Genomic DNA, 21,493 nt, shown 5'->3' with positions numbered 1-21,493 from the left:
TTTGTGATCACTTCCAGTGACAGATGAATGAAAGTGTCATGTGCTCTTTGTGTAGAAATAGTTGTCTCCCTGCAGAGGTTCAGAAATATATATACATACACACACACACACACACACACACACACACACACATATATATATATACACACACTGGTGCACCCCCCAGCAGGGTCAGGGAAAGAACCCTGCTTGGAGGGCGCACCAGCCAGAGCCACGGACCATGTCTTACGTATGCATCGCAGGCTCAGGGCGGTGTGCGGGTTGCGTCTCTGGACAACCCACCCAGTCTTTCATTGCAGGCTTAGACCTGTGATGGGAGAGTGGGCGGGTTCTGGCATCATGACGTCACTCTGGGGGAAGTCTTTTCCTCTTTGTGTGACACACGGCTCCCCATGTATGCGCAGTCCCTGCATTTAGTGATCTGTCGGCGCCAAAAGATTGGGACCACTGCTATAACCCTAAACAGCTATAAATCTAAAAATGTAAATATTAATATAAATAATAATTTGCTGCCACACAATTCTACGTACCAATCTGGATGTTGGCTATGTTGGATGTATTCCGATCACACAGAGGACTGAGGTCTAGGTTGCATTTTCTTTCCACATCCCCTAATAAACCATAAGCACAGTAGTCATTTTTTAGCATACATTTATAACAACTACTAATACTGAGATAAAAGTTCAACATTCTTTAGCATTAAGTACATAAAGAAAGTTTAATGTAACCGAACGTGTCACAATAAGGTACCAATTTATAATTCTAGTACAAAAAAAGAAATTATAGAATTTATTCGACAAATATAGTGTAAATACCACTTACTGCAACTGGCCAAGCTATTCAGAAAACATGTCAGTTAAAGGGTTGATAAAAAACATATTGCCGTGCAAAGGTTTAGAAACATCCACCATCCAGATTTGGACTAATTTCAAATCTCCAAAATGAGGATTTTAAAAATTAAAGCCAGCTAACACTTTAAACATTTGCTGAAAATCCATTAAGTACATATGCATCTAAAACTACGCTGTGCAAGAGTGAAACTTTGAAAGTGATTTAACTTCAGAAGGAACAGTGCCACTGCCCTATTACATACAAGTAATTTTTTATACAAGTCATTATTTACTTACCTTGGCAAAAGAACTCTTCAGTCACTTTCTCACTCCACTGTTTGCTCAACTCCCAGGTCCGGCAAGGGTTACAGATGTCTGCACACTTCAAAGCCATCTATATGACCAGACACAAAGCAAACAAGGTATAGTCATTTAATAAATATAGTTTTTTCTTATTTGAAAATGTGGTGTACAAAGATTATCTACCATCATACATTATGACATGGTCAGTGGAGAAAACCAAAAAAAAATAATAATTTACCAACATTTTGAGCAGGAATTAAATCTCTGTAGCTCTCAAATATTTAGAATTGTGTTTTTCACGTTAGCCTTAAAGATCTCTTAAACTTTTTTTTTCTTTTTTAATAATGCAATGGTACAGTTTAACTGCAGTAGCAAACTAGAGCTTGTCCATGGATGCTTTGAAATGCAACACAAATATGCAATAGAACTTACTCACAGATGTGTGAATTTTCAAGCACTAAAGTAAATGTAACTATATTAAGAACTAATAGAATACCTGCAGGATAAAAAGCCGATGACCAGCATTGTCCAGGCATAAGTCTCCATTATCTAGATGGGTTCTGAACTGCGACAGGTATTCATTTTGCCGACTAATGTCAGTAGCAAGTATGATGGAGCCCAACTGACTTTCCATTTGTTCTCTGCAAAAAAAAAAAATATACATGTAATATCTATATATTCAATAGCTACATACTAAAAATCCTGTACTATGAATTCCCCATAACACAGAACATGTCCAATGTAAAATTCTTAACTTGAAGCAGATGCAAAAAATGCCTAAATTTTCTTTTTTGTGCCTAAATGCTTTTTTTGTGTTTTTCAGTTTCAACTCATTACTAGTGCCCAACATTTCCTGACTTTATGGCTAAGCAAATATCACCCCCTGTCCAATGCCCTGGAGGGCAATCTCAACAGGCAGGATCACAACAAGCAGTGAAGCTTGGCCCTGATTTTTGATAAAAACTGATACTAAATCAGAAACAATGGCTTCTTTATGAAGCAGTCAGCAGGAAGAACTTCTTTCCTTTTTAGAGTAAAATTCCTTCATACAATCATTTACCAGCATCTCATATAGCATAATTACTATTGGCATGTCTAAAAAACATATTTGTTCTACTGAATTCTGGTTTTTTTATACTGAAGGTATTGATGAAATTAAAAAGTTAAAAAAAAAACATCAGCCAATCATTTAGTAGGAAAAAATTTTTTAGCCTGTCAGCGGCAATTACCAACAGATACCCAAAGGCCATTTCACATTAACCAGCTAATACAAACAATAGCATTACCATACCTTTCCCCCAAATCCATGTGTGAAAACAAACCAGATTCACGCAACAAGCCCACTGCTGACCTCCAGTGGTGGTTTTCTAATACTGAGGTATTCTAAAAGGCAAAAACAGACAAACGTTTTAAATACTAGGAGCATGTACACACTACATATTGTATTTATTTATATTCTTTTTTAAAAGGGAACACTAAACCACAGCCATGATATTATATTCCATCTAATAAACCCATTTGTGTTTTAAATGCCCTAAACTAAGCAAATATATATGCTAAATTATGTATTTACCAAAAAAAATTAAATAAAATAATAACCTTTTTTTATTTTGAAACTGAAGAGACCTAGAGAGGTTTCAATAGTCTTTGAGTCTATACTCTTACTGTCAAATGCCAGGCAATGTGTCAACCCTTTCAGGTAGTGTTGCTGTTGACCTATATAATGACGTGCCTCCGACCTCCATTAAATAGGAGTTAATTACTGCATTAAATATCTCATAATGTTAAAGATTTGAGCATTTCACAATAACCAACTACTCACAGGTGAACAATTAGAACCTGTCAAAAAGCATATGCACCAGGTAGATTCATCTGCAATGAAATTCTGATGAAGGCCACCGTCAGTACCTTATAAGCATATCCTAAAAATAGGTAAAATGTTGGAGAGCCAGGGAGTTGCCAAAAAATCTCATATTTACCATGGAATGTTCGCTTTAAACTCAAGGGAAACCTCTTGACACATCATAAACAGCAAGCAAACCTCCATAAAGGGAGGAATTTATGTGCAATAAGCACTAGCACTGGGGTCTACATTATATTTCTACATTATACTATACTTCTTGCAACCAGTCTGTGTTCATACAATGAAGAAAGGGCAGCAGAGTATTAGGGTCACCCCTTTTCTTCTGGTTACCCATGTGAAATACAGAAGAGACAGACAGGCTAAATGTACTTCCACTTTCAATCTAAATTCTACTGCACAGAATTACAAAATGCTGATATTAAGACAGAGTCCGGCAATTAAATCAGAATCATTCAATAATAATATGTAAAAAAAAAAAAAAAAATAGCGGGATTTCTTTTTACCTGACCAAAGTTCAATTTTAGCATGGTAGACAAATGTTCACTTACCTTATATAAAGTTGCTAAGTAGTGGTTTGTTTTTATTAAAAAAGACTGATTTACACCGGGATGATCCAGATCATGAGTTGCAGCTGCAATTAAACCCAGCAGGACATCCCAATGAGTGAGAGACTTGGCAAGCTGGAAGAGAATAGCAAAATAACGGTGTATGTGATAAAAGAGCTTTGGAGTGCTGTATTTACATCTGCACCTCAAGACTGAGGACTCTTACCTTGGGTTCTTTTAAATAACAGTACATGGCCTGAGTCACATCAGCAGCATGAACTGCATTGTGGTATGGGTTCTGACTGTGGTAGTCTTCTTGAACCATAACTGTAAACCAAAAATATGGGAAAAGTTGAATGCAACTTGCCAAAATTATTAAAAAGGTTTTAGTATACAGAAAGTATAAGTGCAATGTTCAGGTAACCCAAACTATATAAATACAAGCAAATAAAAATAAATAGGTGTTCTATTTTGCTTTTTTTTTTTTTTAACCCAACATTAACCACCTGGCCGCTAAACCCGACCTTTGTACAGGGTAATAACACTTGCAAAAAGCGTTAAACCCGTACTTTTTTCAGGTGGTTAACAAACGTTGTATTGTAATCCGATTGTCATACATTGTTTGACAATCGGATTACAATTGTAAGAATATACTCACCCGGTCCCCGCAGCTCCTCCGGACACGTCCTTCCTCTTCTGTGTTCTCCCGGCAAGTGCAGTGATGATGTCCGGGGTTTCCCGGTGACGTCGCTGCATGCGTCGGTGCGGGCGGGAGGCGGGGCGGGAAATTCAAATCACTTTTTGTATTGAACTCTATACAAAAAAGCTGTATTGAGTCCAATACAAAGAAATTTAATTGTAATATAATTGTATTATATATATATATACATATATTTATTATATAAGCTACTGTACATATACATCACTATTTTTTTTTTAAAGATTTTGTTTGTTTTTAAAAAAAAAAATTTTTATTAATAAATTTATAAAATTTTGGACATATTTCGGTGAGTTATGAGGTAATTCGTTGTAATTCGGTGAATTATAAGTAATTATTGAGTAATTCGGTGACCTATAGCCTACAATCTAAAATAAATTTCCATGCAAAAACATTTAACACTTTTTGCATGGAAGTTTGGAAAGAATTAGAATACCCGGCATTCGCGTACGCGTCCCTCGGCGATTCCAAATGATGTCCGTGCGTGCGCCTGACGATGGGGGTCGTAGCGGGAAATTCAAATATTTTGTATTGGATTCAATACAAAGTCCTGTATCCAATCCAATACAAAATAATAGAAAATATATTTATGTGGTTTTGTCTATAGGTATGTGACGGACACTAGGGAGGTGTTTTAGAAAAATATATTACTATACAGTATACCGAATTATTGCATTTTCAGTATTTTTTATTTATTTATGTATTCTTGTTTAAGCTGATTTTTGTGTTTTTTATTTAAATTTTATTAAAAGTAAATTTGTTTTTTTTTTACATGATTGTGTGTTTCAAACATTTTTTATATTCATGATATCTACTAGACCCTTGTTCGGACATATTTCTGTAAGTTACAGGTCTACAATTAAAAAAAAAAAAAATTTCATGAAAAACAGTGTACTGCTTTTGGTACAGAAATCCAGACATCGGTGAAACGCCCAGGTGGTTAAACAGCGCCTCACAATGTCCATAGTCATGTTGCTAACTGTCCCTCAAAGCAACTCCCAATCTAATGTCTCTGCCATTGTTATGTCATTAACACAATCTAAAGCCGATATTGAGGGGAACCCAACTACCAACTACCCTGGATCCATGTTTTTTTTGTTTGAGATGTAGGAGGAAACTGAAATGCCCAGAGAACATACCAACTCCTTGCAGACAGAATTATTACTGCATTGATAGTTTTTAGACAAAGAAAAACCTGCAAGACATCAGTTCCATGCAAGGTCTACCTGTAAGCCCAAGGTAAACTTACCAGTGTGCATGCTTTTTGCCAGGACTACATGACCATGTCGCAATGCTCCATGCTAAGATATTTACAAAGGCCCTGCACTGAAAGCAAATTCCCTACTTAACCCAAGAGGTAATTGACAGTAGTTCCGCTTGTGACAGAACAAAATGGATCAAAGCCAATGTTCACATGACAGTGTCTTGATGTACACAGTGTACAATTCCAAACCAGAAGTTTGGAGAAGAGGGTCAAAGATGTATGCGTTATGTATGAGATGTGCAATCTGAACTGAGGATTTTGGTACTACAAGGCATAGCCCAATAACAATAGCAAAGTATCTGGAAGAACTTTAAGAGACCAAAGGTTTTGTGAAAGTTTAAATTGATATAGTGTAGTCCCACAGCTAAGAGCTAATGCTGTGAAGTTCCTCCAGCCCTTTCTTAAGTCTTATTGCTGTAGTGTCAACTATACAGACTCCACCATCTTGTGAAACACAAAAATGTCAGGCAGGATTAGGGGAGAAATGGCCCGGGTCGCCTAGGGACACAGCTCTCCCACCTCCCTGAGCCTGGGAACTGTACTGGGGAGGTGGTCCGCGGCTCTGGCCGGTGCATCCCCCAAGCAAGGTCCTTTTCCTGACCCCACTCGGAGGTGCACCGGCCAGAGCCACGGACCACCAAAATTTTCTCTCGGACCACCTGTTGGCAATCGCTGCTTTAACTGGTTACTGCATAGTGTTGGGTAACTAATTGTAGCGTATGCTACAATTTATTCCTTACAAAGCAGCACCAAGAATCATCAAATGCTGAGAGATGCTTGGCCCTATTGCACTGTAAAATAGCTCCATCCTCAGTACCAATCACAGGTTCTGACCTTAGATAAAGCAATAACATGTAAGACTTTCTTTCAGATATAGGATATTGATTGCAATTGTGATTTTCCCCCTATGAAATCCAGAGACAAAAAACATTTTTTAAAAAGGCCCTTGCATCTGCTGTTATCAGTGTTCACTTAAAGAAATTACATTATTACAAATATATATATATATATATATATATATATATATATATATATATATATATATTTTTTTTTTTTTTTTTTTCTCTCAACAAAAAAGTTCAAATTTTCAACGGAACGGAACAAAGGAACGGAACAAAGTAAGTAAGTTTTTTTTTTTGCATTGGTGCAAAGGACAACGTCTGACTGTTACTATTAGAACAAAAAAAACATTTTCCATTTTGTTTGAGATACTGTTTTTTGTTTGACGTTTCCAGCAGTTTTTACAAAAAGTGGGACTCACAGTTAAATTTCCAGACTAATATGTGCATGTCTTACCTAAAAATCTCCGCAGCTTCACCATGTCCATGTGAAAGTGATCGATTAGACCAAGATGATTCAACAGATGGAAGGTTAGGGTGACAAGACTGTTTCCTGAAATACAATGAAAGTAGCTCAGCGGCTCTAACAAATCTCACAAACCCAAAAGACAGAAGCATGAAAGAAAAGATCAGAGCGACAACATGACTTTATGAAGGTAAGGCTACACCCTACTACAATTCAATCCTGACATAAAAATATGTCAATCTACAGCAATAGTTTCAGTAACCCGAATCACTTGCAAATTTGCAGGTTTTTGCTTGCCTTCAGTTTCTTGTTGCTCTTTCTGTACAGAAAAATTCACTGTTCTATCTGTCCTTGGGACCAATGTTCCCAAGAAAGAAAATTAGGAGAAAATACAAAATGTTCTCCTTGGGCTAGATATTTACTTTTTTCATACTCATTTTTGGTTAGCCCAGGAATACAAAAACAAAAAATGCAATCTCACATAAAAAGACATGAATATCTTCTTACCGTTAGTCAACCTATCAAAGAGAAATATATCGAAATTCCAGTTTCCGACTTTTTCCAGCATACACTGAATAAACATAAGAAAAAAAAAAAATGAGAAAAGCCCTTGTTCTGGGTTCTATGGCATGCAGATTATGGTTACATGTTGGTAGTTGCTATACTACACAAGACCACAATAATGACCACAGTAATCCATATTGATTCAGCAGTATTATTCTTCACTGATCACTCATATCTTAGCGGCTGTTATTGGATAAAGAGCAGATGTCACCAAAATAACTCAAAAATCAAAATCTCTTGGAAAGGAAAATACTTTATAAGGCTGTACAGGAATCTTCATTCTGCCATAGTGCCCACAGAATGTTAGCAAAAAGATTTCCCGCCATAGTGGGTGCTTTTGTTTCCTGTTACTTTCAGTAGTTTCTTCCCACTAGTCTGCTATGTCATTACAGAACACAGTAGTACTGTTTGCACCCTAAACATTTCTAATGATTCTACTTACTAAGCAGCTTGATTTTTTTCTTGTGCTGTTTTAACACAGCTAAGAATCAAATTCTAAGACATGAATGAGGGATGCTACTGCTGCAACGCAAACAGCTGCGTTTATAAATGTTTTGCAACAAAAAGCACAACATACAAACCTTGGCTTGCCCATTGTAATCATCATCCAAAATGTACAGTGAATTCTGTGGAGTGACACCACGGAAGAATCGTGAGGACCTTAGGTACCGCTGAAAACTTAATAATCTTCGTATGTTTCTTGCAGACAAGGAGATTTCAATTTCCGAATGTGCTGTAGATTGAAACAAGGAAATGTTTATGTTAGAAGACTCAAATAGGCTAGATGAAAATTCATCCAATGTTTAATTTAAAAAATGCTTGTCAAATAAATATATATTAACAATGTAAGGGTGTACTAAATGCTCCTTTATTTTATTTTTATTTTTAAAAAGCCAACTCACAAACCTAGGTAGAATATAACCAGGTGCAAGTTTTCCCAGAACATGAATCTAGAAAAACCACCTCAAAGTTTGCTAAATGGATTGTTGTTAAACAAATACATTAATTTAGGAATTTCAATTTTTCTTGGTAAATCTTTTTACCTATAAACTACCAGCTTCAAAGTGTTCGTGGTCTGGTGATCCTTCATAAACTACCTTATCAGATAAAAATGAAATGAGTATTGTATTCACATAGGGGTGTCACATACCAAAGATTATGACGGAGCCCGCAGCACTGGAATGGAAGACACGGGCTACCAGAGAGTATAAAAGATGTTTACAGAGATCAGGCATGCGCAGAAGGAGCAGCCAGAGCCTCCTGGAATGCCTGACATAGGTATCCCGGGAGGCTCTGCGCTCCCATTCAGTCTAGATTGCCACAGCAATCAAGACTGGGGGGAAAAAAAAGGGTGTTGCACATAAATAAATAACTAACATTTTTCCTTTACATAAGTGAAAATGGTGTTACTTTAAGAGTAAGTTATATTAAAAATTATCTAAGACAATGTGTGCGATCATGAATTTGGTTGCACCTAGCAGCAGAAAAAGTGCAGTAGTGGCTTGTGTAAGATGCTTTTCATTGACTTACAGTGCAAAATACGAAAATCAATGTAAGGATGGGAGCCTCGTCTTTCAGATTCAAAGCCAGCTCTGCTTCTAACTCGGACATCTCCTATTAAAAATTAAAAATAAAGAGTAAAGTTATGATTATTACAAAACAAGTTTATTCATCAAAAAGTTTATTCAACAAAACAATCTTGCACAACTCCAAGAAGTATACTTTAAACATGCAATTGCATGCTCCTATAAGTGTCAATAACTGCCTGCGCAAACCAAGTCAAAGCACGTGTTAAGCATTCGGATGAGCCTGAACTGTATGTTTTTAAAGTGTGATGGTACAAGGCACCTTACTGTGACAATACAAGATTACTGTTCATTCAGTATCTGCCTGCAGGGATGCTTCACATTCAGGAGTCTGCAAATTTTGTACAAGGCTCAGCACCTAGGAATGGCAGCTTTTAGCAGCTCAGCTCCCCCCCCCCCCCCCCCCTCCCCACTCAATAATGCCATATGGACGCACTAGGTGTTACTTACTTGCACTCAGCTGTTTGAATATTACACAAGAGCCTATTAAAATACCAAAACTCAGTGTTAACATATTACAGTATCACATACTGAATTATCCAGTTTTTCAGAGAAGTTTACAGAAACTGAATAATAAGTATTCATTATTAATATTATTAAAAAATGAATTTTTAAGGCATACCCTACCCCACTGTTTTTTTTTCTTTTTAAGAAATAAGTCAGAACAGAAAACAAAACATTTTACAAAAAATTTCCAAAGTTCTTATTGGCTGCCTGAGCTGATAGCCCAAAACCACAATACAATAAAAATTTGACTTCATTTCAACAATTAAACAGATATTTAGAAAATGGATTTAACATATTTCAAAATATAGGTTTGTTGGTAAAATAAACAAATTGCAGGTGGGTAGAGAAACATTTTGTGAATGACATAAAGCACAAACAATATTCCTTGGTTATAAAAGTTTTACTTGAAAATGAAAGCAATTTAACTTTTTTTAAATATATATCCAGGGGGAAAAAAGTAACACCTAAAATGTAAAGCTAGGGGTGGCATACATTATGTCCCACCAACCAATTTGTTACAGGATGCAAGCTGTTAGGATGCCCTCACATAATAGTAGACAGCAGAAATGTAAAAATCTGTGTAAGAATAAACCAATTTGTAGTCCTGATGCTCATCAGATGAGCAATGATCAAATTTTAGAATACATAGCTATGGACAGACAAGGTCAAGGCTGAATAACGGGGCCTTAGTAAAGAGCAATGTTTCTTGTAAACTTATCTACCTATCTACAAATTAATCTCATAATTCTGGAAACAAAAACAGGCTGTAAACCTGAACCTCACCTCTTCAGCCAAATAAGTATCTTACATAACCACTGCCCACTAGAACTAACCTCCAGTTAGGACAGAAGGGGGGAAAAATACATAATATAAAGAGAAATCTTTTGATAGCGGGTCCACCCAGCAGTGCTCTTAATTAACCCTTGTTTAAACCATATCAAAATCTTCAAAAAATAGTCTAGAATTACATCCTTATGACACATTATTACTCCCCGGCCAATACTTTGCTCATTAGCAAATAAAAGAAGAAAAATGCTGCATTATCACACAAACTCATGTTAATGTGGCATTTTTGGTATTTAGGGATACATTTAATTGCACTTACCAGCGACATAGTTTAAAAAAAGTTAACATAATCCTAAATAATTTTAAAGTTATACACTTGTATAACTTCAACAGCATAAAAAAAATACAAAATTCTACCAAGACCTACCAGCATTTAGCTGCTCTTAAATGCTAAAAATTACAAACTATTTTACACTTTGTATATGTCAATTCATTTACTTAAAGTTTCCAAAAAAATCCTTACATTTTTACATTACATTGGAAATGATTTCTGTTGATTTACTTTACATTGTATGTAATCTCTGGTATGGTTAGTTGTAAGGTTTTTCAGGAAGGCCCCCCAGAACAACATGTGGGGGATATAGAGTACAGTGGGCTTCTCAGGTCCCATTTTCTGGCACATTGTCTGAGGACAGAATGAAGCTCTGCTGATTGGTAAACTTAAGGACAGTAGTACTAATATCTACAAAATAACCAAACTATATACTGTATCCTTAGCTCCTATTACATTTAGAAAACAAATCTTGAAGAATATTATTAAATTTAACTATAGCTACCAAATCACAAAACACTACATGCAAACCTAATCCGCCTACAGTCTTTAGATAGATGCTATACATTTATCTTTCAGAGGAAATGAAAAAAAAATATTGCAAATACACCTATTAAAACTTTTGTTAACAATGAGGTCACCTATAGTCAGTATATATGCAAAAAGTATTTTACTAACATTTAAAAAATACCTTCTTACCCTTACTATAAAGTGTAATAGACTTAACACTGACAAAACTTTATCTGTCGAAGAGGAAAAATGGGGGTAGTTTTACCACTTTTGTGATCTGAGGGATGTCCACAAGTGTGCGCTCACAGATTAGCATTCTCAGAATGAGGAACCATTCCCCACAATGTTAATACTTTTCTTCTGATGTTATTTTTATCAAGCTACACAAAACATCACAATACTCTACCCATAAAATCTCAACTACTGAAACATTTTTTAAATACATTTTCTTTAACATTAGGTCTATTACACTTCCCGACATAAATCCTAAGGGATTCCGGATCCAAGTATCTGCTAAACCAATGATCATAAGCTTATTCAAGGTGTAAGATTTTAGGTGGAGAAATGTTTTTCTATAAAGCACTGCAGATTAGGCGTCACTGCTATAAATGAAATATAGAAATACCGCTAAGAAAGAGTTATGACAGAAATAAAGCTAAGAAATCATGCAGATATCGTCATAAGACAACCTGAACATGTTTCAAACCAACAGTACATTTGGGGAGTGAAATCTCATTAGTTCATCATATTATTTAATGTTGAGGTGCCTTAAGATGCCTTGCTAAGAAAATTTAGGAAAGTCTAGAAAGGTCTAGAAAAAAAAAAGCTATGCTTTCTTTAACCATGAATAATCTTCTTGGTGCTCAGCCATCTCCAACTACTATAATGTGGGTCACATAGCATTAGCTCTCCCTATATAAACTAAATTTGGAAGCAATAACCAATCTTAACCCACTGAAAATAGAGCTTATTTCCTGTATTCATTTTGACTTTACTTCCAGTCATTCTAAATCACATGAGTCTTAGAGCTTTCCATTTTACAGCTTTCCAAGCGGTTTCATCAGTTCCACCAGTACAGAAAATACCCCTGCATTTATATCAAAATCAATTAGATCTCATCTATCCTAACCAATTCTAAAGAGGGGGACACAGCCTGTCTTCCACATATAATGCCTTTTCAACACCTCTACCAAGGGGTTTTTCCAATTCACACATTCAATCATGTAATTTAAAGATTTGACTTTCTGACACCAAGGAAGGCATTATCTTAACCTCCCTTGCGGATCATTTCTTTCCGGTTTTATATGTCTAAAAGCGGTTCATTGTTTTTCATGAAGCGTATTTTACAGTATAATAGAATAGTATGAGTAATATAATAAAGTTTGAAACACAAAATAATGTAAAAATAATAAACTGAATAAATTAAAAGATCCATATATTTAAAAAAAAAAAAAAAAAGTTTAATTTTTTTTTAAAAAATACATTATACTTATACTATTATATATACTGTAAAATAAATGTTCTTGAAAACAATGTACTGCTTTTACACATATAAATCCAATAGCTTGCATTCAATACAGTTATTTTGTATTGAATGCATTACAAATAAATTTTGAATTTCCTACCCCGCCCCGTCGGCAACGTATACACGCACTGACGTCACCGGGAACTCCTCGGTGACTCATCAGATGCAAAAGTCGACCATAAGAAAGACGGAGATCGCCGCAATGGACGGTGCAGGATGCTGGCGGATCAGGTAAGGCTCTATTTACTATTAACTCCCATAGGATTACCTACCCCGAGTGATTCGGGGTTAACCCTTTTAGCAACTTTTTACTACCTCGAGTCACACTCGGGGTTACCTCTAGGGAGGTTAAAAAAAAACAGGATGGTTCAAAAGAGCAGACCTCCTGATCTGGGACAATTGCCGTCCACAGTGTCACACTTCATGGTGGCTGGATTATTGCATTTGTGCTGTGTGGATGTAAATGCTGGGGCATTTCCTACACAGGCAGAACTGATGAAGCAGCTTGGAAAGCAGTGAATCATCTTTAAGAAGAAGTCCAGTTGAAGTTGACTAAAACGAATATTAGATATGAAATGTATACCATGAAGCTAGCACACTTTCAGTATTATGAATGTAGCCCTGAATACTAGGAAAACATTATATGAAAATTGTCCTAAATTATAATCGACATGCAAGCACTGAAAACTAACCATTACAGAATCAAGGTTTCACATATGGGGGATACAGGAGGTCCAGCTGCCCCGGCAGACTTAGTTATTTTAGTTTTTTTCAAAGCATCCCACATTTTGTCACACAGGTCCTTGTGCGTAAAAAGTATACCAACAAGAGTATTTCCCCCCAGAAATCAACAGTTTAATTATAAAACCATAAGCTGTAGAATTAGTGGAAAGATGACTGGTTGTAAAAGGCAACTAAAAGTGTAGCATACTTAAAAGCCCAACTTTGTTCTTGCTTTTTGTTTCACTTACCTAGCATACGAATGTACAAAGCGGTTTGGTCAGAGCTGTCATATGATATCGCCCCACGTCTCTGCAAGAAAAATATATATAAAAGAATCATTAGTTGATCAGGTAATCATATAAACGATAATAAAAACAAATCATTAGCCTCACATTATAAAAAGGAGGCAAAAAGAAAAAAAGAAAAAAATAAGGGTTATACATTGCATTTTTCCCCAAAAAAATACAATACAGGTTGACATTTAAAATCCAACCTGCGGACCTAAAGGAGTGCCGGTTTTTTGAAGGTTATACTCACCTCCACACACAGGCAGGACTTCCTCTCGCAGCACCGCGGACATCTGGCACAGTTCCAGGGAGCAGGCAGCAGGGACGTCTCAACGTGTATTTAGTGTAGCAAGCAAGACCTAACAGCTGTTTCTGTAGAACAGCCCCATCAAAACATAGGTGGCCAAACAGTACTACAGTCCCTGTATTGAAAATGCACCCCGAAAGTCATGTCAGAAAACTGAAGGAACCAGATTATCGATGGCTGCATATTAGATTTCAACCTGTACTCCAATTTGTAAATAAAACTCAAAATACCTGCAGCCAATCTCTATATCTGCCACACAATATGAGGTCCAGCCTGTTTTCTTTCTATCACTACTCTACTACTCTCTCATCCCCCAAATGGAACCACTACTATGCAGGTCCAGCTATCAGACAACAGTTCTGGTTTGTACAAGGGTTCCAGGTCATTGGGCTTGATTTATTAAAGCTCTACAAGGCTCGAGAGGACACACTTTCTTTAGTGAAGCTGGATGATCCAGAAAGCAAAATTTGGAATGAATCTGGTGCAGAATTGAAGACATTTGCAAACAAATAGCAAAACTACTTAAGAAATTAATTCCAGGTTTGCTGATCACCCAGCTTCACTGATGAGTGTATCCTCTCCAGCCTTGGAGAGCTTTATTAAATCAGGCCATTTGACAAAGAAAGGAATGAAAAGGGAAGCAAGACAGTCAAAAACAAAATATTCAGGAGAAGTTAGTAAAGGTTGGTTACCTCTTTCCCCAAAAAAAAGATTAGAATGAATCCTTCTATAAAAGTGTTGAAACTGAAAAGGGTTTCAAAACTGTTTGCAGGAGAGTTGCTACCAGGCACCATTTTTGAAAGAGTTTGACGGTAATGTGCTTAAAATATATATACATTTACACACATTTAAATCTTTGTTGGATACATCTTAGTATGTCTGCCAATCTGTTGTTACCTTTCAAGTAGAATTAGTTCTACTACCTTAACGCAAAAGCAACCCTCATACTGAAGAACATTTGATGACCCCCACTCAATCCACTCCAAGTTATTTATTAATAGCTCTTTACCTAAGGTACATAACTTCTAATATAACTGCCAAGTTTAATCAGTACAGGTTGCCATTCAAAAATCCGGCAACTTCCTTACCTGAGGAGTGCCGGATTTCTGAAAATTCTGGATTTTTGAAGGTTATACTCACCTCCACACACAGGCCAGCCTTCCTCTCGCAGCACCTGCAGACATCTGGCACAGTTCCAGGGAGCAGACAGCAGGGAAGTCTCAAGGTGTATTTAGTGTAGCAAGCAAGACCTAACAACTGTTTCTGTAAAACAGCGCCATCCAAACATAAGTGGCCAAACAGTACTACAGTCCCTGTATTGAAAATGCACCCTGAAATTAATGCAAGAAAACTGAAGGAACCAGAATATCGATGGCCAGATTTTCAATTGTCAACCTGTATAAGTACAAGGATTGTTTTCTACTGTGGGGCCTAACAGAAGGAGGTTAGGAGGTGGAAAATACAGTAGAAAACTCAACAGGTTAACAGGACACCATAACCAATCCCTATAGGATACCAATCCAGTAAACATTTTCATTTCTGGCTTACCCAGGTGGTTTTAAACAAGACATTAATTTGTTAAAAGATGCAGCTACCAAAGGTTCATTAAATTCAATAAAATTTTGTGAGCCTTTTTGGGAGATATGTAGTGACATAACTATTGACTTTGCATAAAAGATTGGTGCTCTACAAAATGAGAACACGTCAATATGAAAATGACAAATATTTCACCAATCTTCTGTCATATATACAGCATTTTAGTAAGGACCATTCTATCCTGGTAATTAGCATAGCTTGATATTACAGTTAAGGCGGTGTGCACACGTCAAGTCATTTTTACCCCAAAACAAACGATCGTACTCTACTACAGTGAAAATGAGTGAACATCTGACGTGTACAGCAGTCCGCTGATGTTCACGAATATGTCCAAATGGATCAATGAATGACCGATCTGGAACAACCCCTCTATATTTCAATGTTCAAGAGCACAGTGGAAGACTGCTTATTTCTACTCCCCTTCCCCACTTCCAAGTACATAACAGGTACTGCATGTAGAGCTCAGTTCATTCACCTGTCACACAAAAGATGGTTTCCAGCAACAAACATCTACATGTGTACATAACATAGCCTAAGGACATCCTATGATACAGGTGAAGGGGTGTGTTATCTGCTGTTGATAAACATTACATAACAAAACAGAAAATATTTGAGAAAAGCATTGACTAAAAGCAGATCTGTCATGTATAGCACACAGAATTGTTACATTTTTTTGCGGGATGTCATTTACTTTTAGTCTGTTTTTGGGAGTTTTTTGCAGGTATATAGAGTGACCATATCAGAAAATTACTAAAGCATGCTCATACATGAAAGGTAGGAATATAATGAGTGCCTATCTGCATAAGGCTATGTACACAAGGAAGTTGATTTGCAGTTTATCAAGGGCATTTGGAAAAACATGGGAAGGGGCAACCTGCTTGGAGCCTACATGCACATTACTGAAGCACAGGTGTTTAGGTATATAGTGCTGGCATGTATTGAGAATTCAGCACTCTTTTCCCAATTAACCCACTCATGTTTCAGTTCTTAAAAATTCAAAAAGAAGCTACACCTAGAAACAGCCATGTTAATAAAAATGGACAGAAGGGGGTTTAAGCCTGATGTGCATTATGGCATCAGTACCAATAGGGACATTAGATCCATTTATTTTAAAATAATAACCGCATTATCTTATGAAAGTAACATAACCCTAAAACAAAGAGGTTCTGTTAGCTTACCCTTCACTGTCCTATCTAGAATGAGAATAAAGCTTCGGCCCAGGGCAGATAAACAAGAGCATCCTACTGAGCTACTAGATACATTGTATCATAATTCCCATGGAACCAGAGATTTGTACAGGTTGAATCATGGTGATCCTATTCTCCTGTCTTGTGTACAATTGTCTTTTTTCCCACTTTGAAACACATGCTGTACAAAGAGTTTTGGGTAGAAAAGTAAACGTTTAGTAAAATTGGAAGGTTTTTACAACTGTCCACAACACTATTGTAATCTCCCTATTTGGCCTGGTAACCATTGCCACAGGGTCTGTAAGTTTGGTAAAATGGCATACTTAGAGTCGTCACTGAACAGGAATAGAATGTAGGTTTTCGGACGACAGCTAAGGCAGGGCTTCCCTTACTTTGGGGAGCTCTTCTTGCATTTCCTAGTTTTGTCTCCCCGGTGGCAGAACAGTAAAGTGAAGGAAAATCTCTCCAGTATCAGACAGACACAATCTGCTAGATGTTCTAATCAATTCCTACTCTAGCGGGAGGAAAAAAAATAAACATTTGTATGTTTTTGGTGAATTGGAAAACCCTAGCTAACAGATGACCTAAACTTTTTTTTCCTCTGATAAGTTATTGCAAACACTTTCAGGGACATATATTAAACTACTTACAGATTACCTTTTACATGCGGAGAAAGAAATAGGGATCAATTAGCTTTACCCATCAACTAAAAGTATACAACCCTTTTACTTTGTGCCCTTATCGGCAATAGAAAGTTTAAATGTATAATATCTGGTCTACAGAACCTTTCGACTGAAATAACCAAACTCTCTGGAGAAAAAACTGATGATTTCCCTTCACAACCAAATAGATGTTCTTATTACAGTTATCTATAAACCTAATTTATTTGGCTGTTCCACATATGGAAGGAAAATAAGATTTGCGAAACTAAAAGGTTGGGACAAAATATGAAACAAACAACCACAATACACAGCAGTTTGTCAGATGAAAACTACAATGAACAAAATCAAAAAAGTATTCAAAACAAAAAAGTTGTTTATCTATGCATTTATTATGTTGTTGACAACTTCTGCAGCACTTTACAGAGTACCCTGAATAATATACGTGACCGTTTCTTTAAAGAAGCTCACAATCTAATAGTTCCTACCACAGTAAAGGGCCCATATGGTGGAGAAGCTAATTAACCTACAAATACGCTTTTGGGATGTGGGAGGAAACAGAAAACCCACATGTAGTCAGTGCTTACATACACAACAGAATCCTAGTTTAAATTAAAAATGGAAATACCAAGATGGAAGCAGCGCACTTATAGAAAACAACTCTATAATTAGCACAGATGTTTGCTGTGGCAACTGTAACTACAATACAGAAGGTTCCACATGACGACATGCGATTAATACTTAACGTTTTTCTATTACAGTAAAATATTTTAAAAGCCCACACACACACACTTTTGTTTTTGTTTCTACTTACACAGAGTAAAATATTAGTTTAAGCTCAAGAAGAGGTAGAAGGATATCTGCATACCTTTGAAGTAATCCACTTGATAAGTAAAACCGCTATTGACCAAATTAATGCAATTCCCATCGAGTCACACAAAACACTGCATCGTGTTCTGCCTTAGTCCCTCCAACAGCAGAAAGAGGCTTTCAGGCCATGCTAAATGACAAGCAATCTGTGACATTAAACAGAATGGCTGCAAGTGATTTGAGCTCCAAGCAGCTGCACTAACACAGCAGTCACCTGATGACTGTGGGCAGAGACCCTGCACGAAATCACACTGGATCAAAATACTGCGCAGAGACCTACAGCGGCAAGAATGAACACAGCTCCAAAACACAAGGGCACGCAGCCACAATTAGGAGGAGACAGAGCTTAACACTTGCACAAATTATACAATTAATTATTAGCTGAAAAACCGGTTGCAGACAAAAGGTACTCCCTTTGTTCACTCCCTATTCAAATATACCTCCCAAAGTATCCATCTGGAGGTTAAATAGATTCTTAAAGCAGTTTCACATCTAAGGTTCCATGGAACCCTAGGGTTTCTCCAGAGGCTGCTAGGGGTTCTGTGGGAAATTTGAATCTCTAAGGTTATCACAGACACCAATAAACTTTTTGGCCATGTGTGGGGTGGAATTCACCCAGTGGCCAGCAATGTGAGAGGCATTCTTCCCACTGACCACCATGCTCAAGTATTCTGAGCTGTAGATATTGTTAACTTTAAAGGTCTTAGAAAACCACTGACAATATTTCAAGGCTTCCCCCATGTTAAAAAAAAATAAATGAGAAATGCTGTCAAAATCTATACCCAAGAATAGAAATTAAATATAACGCAACCTACCTTCAGGCAGGATTAACCTAATTTTTTTTCTTCCTAAACAGAAAAACTTTTCAACTTCATGCAGCATTTAACAATCATACAGACACTGTATGACAAACTTTAGGCCTTTTTTTCTTTATGAATGTGTCAGATTAGTGTTTGTAGAGGTTCCATGAACAATGAAAAAGGTTGTAAATCTCAGGTCAGTTTAATTGACACCAATGATCTTTTTGGCTATCTGTAAGGGCGACATTCTTCCCACTGGCCAGCAAAGTAAGAGGCATTCTTCCTACTGGCCACACTAATGTATTGTGATTTAAGTATAGTAGGGGTTACCAGAGGAACCCAGAGCAGGTAGTGAAAATCTGTGTCACAGGAAATGATAAACTTTACAAACTACTCCTGCCAAACTTCAGTCCTGCAAAATCACATGCTCTTTTCCAATAACTAAATTTTTGGTCACCCTGCAAGACTCAATTGTGTATCCAGAGCAAGCAGGTAAAGCTGCAATAAAAATTAGCAAGGCTCATACTGTTATATCTGCTAATACAATTCTGTCCACTAAAGTCAAGTTTGTTATTTATGACAAGTTGCTAAGAAATTTCAATTACAAAATTACAACTTGTAAAAATTTTCCGTCACATCCTGTGTAGCAACAGGGGGTCACTGAGACAGGAAACATTAGTTTCTCCCAAGGGAACAATGAAAGCAGCAATTTTTTTGGTCTAAGTGTAGAAAGGGTAAATATTGGAAAGAGTTTTTTGTAGTCCTCTCTAAATTCTTGTCCTGGTGCCACAGGGATAAAAAAGGTAAGGGGAAATCTTTCCAATGGAGGAACAAACCACAAAAACAAACAAAAAAAACCCTAACCTACATTTGTTGTGGGTCAATGACTCCTCTGGATCAGAGGAGAATGGAATGTAGGATTTTTTTAGGAGAGGTAGATGTATAATAAAACCCTTCAATTGTGTTTTCTGCAACCTCTTTTGGGTAGGTTCATCCTCCTGTGTCATTGTTTGCATTGGTCTGTCATTTGTCACCCCTATTTAATATACAGTACTGCAAAATATGTTGTTGCTTTATAAATACAGTTTATTAACAATAACAACAACAATAGGGCCTCACTACAAGGACCACTTACTTTTACAGAAAATGTTACTAACAAACCCTCACAGCTCTTGTAAGCAAAACATTTTCATTTAATTCAAACAAACTGTGGCCCCATTTATGGACCCAGCAGGAATGATCAGCAGAGAACAAGGCAACAAACGGATGAGGTTAGGATTTTAGGAGCCATTAGAAGGCACATCTGTGGTTCCTCCACACAGACATACTAATTGTACGAAGATGGTTGGTTGTAAACAACATGAACAAAAAAGTGCTGTACTATTTGAAAAACAGTCCAGATCGGCATCTAAGCTTGACATGGTCAGAATAATGCAAAATATAAAAGGAATCAGGTATTTCAGCAGAAAATAAGCCAGTAAACACAATAAGGTTATCTGTGCAATACAATATAAGTTAAGTTAGTATACTTTAAATATCAGAGCACCAGGAAAACTGCATAGTTACCTTTGTATAACTATGCACTACTGATAAAAGGCATACAACAAGGTTACACCAGGTTGATTTTAACTTCCAATGAATTTTCCAATCAGAAACAACAACAAATTTCCACACATATGGTACAATAGTACCAGTACAATGGTATTTAGCAACAAATTAACCGTAAGAGACCCATTTTTGGTTTGTGATTTTGCCAAATATAAACAATTGAAAGTACACAAAAGTTCTATAGTACACACTATGGAAGGGCTGAATTTTATGAATTGCACAATATGGAAGAGCTGAAAAATCAATAGAAAATATCCTCCTGAGGAAAATTGCATAGTGTAAGCCTTACATAAGATCAGTAATACAGATAAATTGTACAGCATATACATTTTTACAGAAATCTCTTCATAGGCAGCTGACACAGATTCCCTTTAACAAGGAATCACTTTGATGCGTCAAAGTCCTTTGTCACATACACTAAACAGCCTAAAGCTAACTACAAACTATAGCACTGTTTCTCAATCAGGGACCTGTGGAACCCTAGGGTTCCACCAAAGGTTGCTGGGGGTTCTTTGAGCAATGCACAATTTGTGAAGCTCAAGTCAGTTTAATTGAAACAATCTTTTTTGCAATCTGTAAAGGTGACATTCTTTCCAAAGGCCAGTAATATAAAACTTATTCACACTGATCAGGCTAATGTACTGTACTGTAAGGCTACGTACACACTTGTAATGCTTCTCATCTGATAATTGGCTCAGGGCCGATATCAGACTAGAATCTGGCGTGTATACAGTGCCTGTGGTCCGAGCGACTGTCCTGGCGGATCCACGGATGATGGACGACGAATGATCGTAATGGAAGTGAAGGGGGAAGGGCGC

The 21,493-nt window shown here is 36.8% G+C and overlaps 1 protein-coding gene across 4 annotated transcripts in view; it reads right to left on the bottom strand.

Annotated features, from left to right (window-relative positions):
- PDE7A (phosphodiesterase 7A) overlaps positions 1-21,493 on the bottom strand; it is a 51,728-nt gene that overhangs the window by 2,186 nt on the left and 28,049 nt on the right. For 2 of the 4 annotated variants that reach the window (XM_072411108.1, XM_072411111.1), the window contains exons 2-12: positions 13,610-13,670; positions 8,924-9,007; positions 7,975-8,126; positions 7,337-7,400; positions 6,821-6,916; positions 3,769-3,869; positions 3,546-3,677; positions 2,425-2,516; positions 1,630-1,774; positions 1,128-1,224; positions 531-611 (exon numbers count right to left, since the gene is read on the bottom strand). In XM_072411108.1, coding sequence (XP_072267209.1) covers positions 531-611; positions 1,128-1,224; positions 1,630-1,774; positions 2,425-2,516; positions 3,546-3,677; positions 3,769-3,869; positions 6,821-6,916; positions 7,337-7,400; positions 7,975-8,126; positions 8,924-9,007; positions 13,610-13,670 — 1,105 coding nt within the window. Of the gene's footprint in view, positions 1-530; positions 612-1,127; positions 1,225-1,629; positions 1,775-2,424; positions 2,517-3,545; positions 3,678-3,768; positions 3,870-6,820; positions 6,917-7,336; positions 7,401-7,974; positions 8,127-8,923; positions 9,008-9,429; positions 9,569-13,609; positions 13,671-18,265; positions 18,637-21,493 lie in introns of those variants that run through there. The other 2 variants (XM_072411109.1, XM_072411110.1) reach the window with 2 other exon arrangements.

The sequence above is a fragment of the Pyxicephalus adspersus genome, chromosome 5, assembly GCF_032062135.1.
Source record: "Pyxicephalus adspersus chromosome 5, UCB_Pads_2.0, whole genome shotgun sequence".
Taxonomy (NCBI): domain Eukaryota; kingdom Metazoa; phylum Chordata; class Amphibia; order Anura; family Pyxicephalidae; genus Pyxicephalus; species Pyxicephalus adspersus.
Note: the sequence above shows the minus strand (reverse complement) of the source record. Positions and strands in the feature narration are given on the sequence as shown.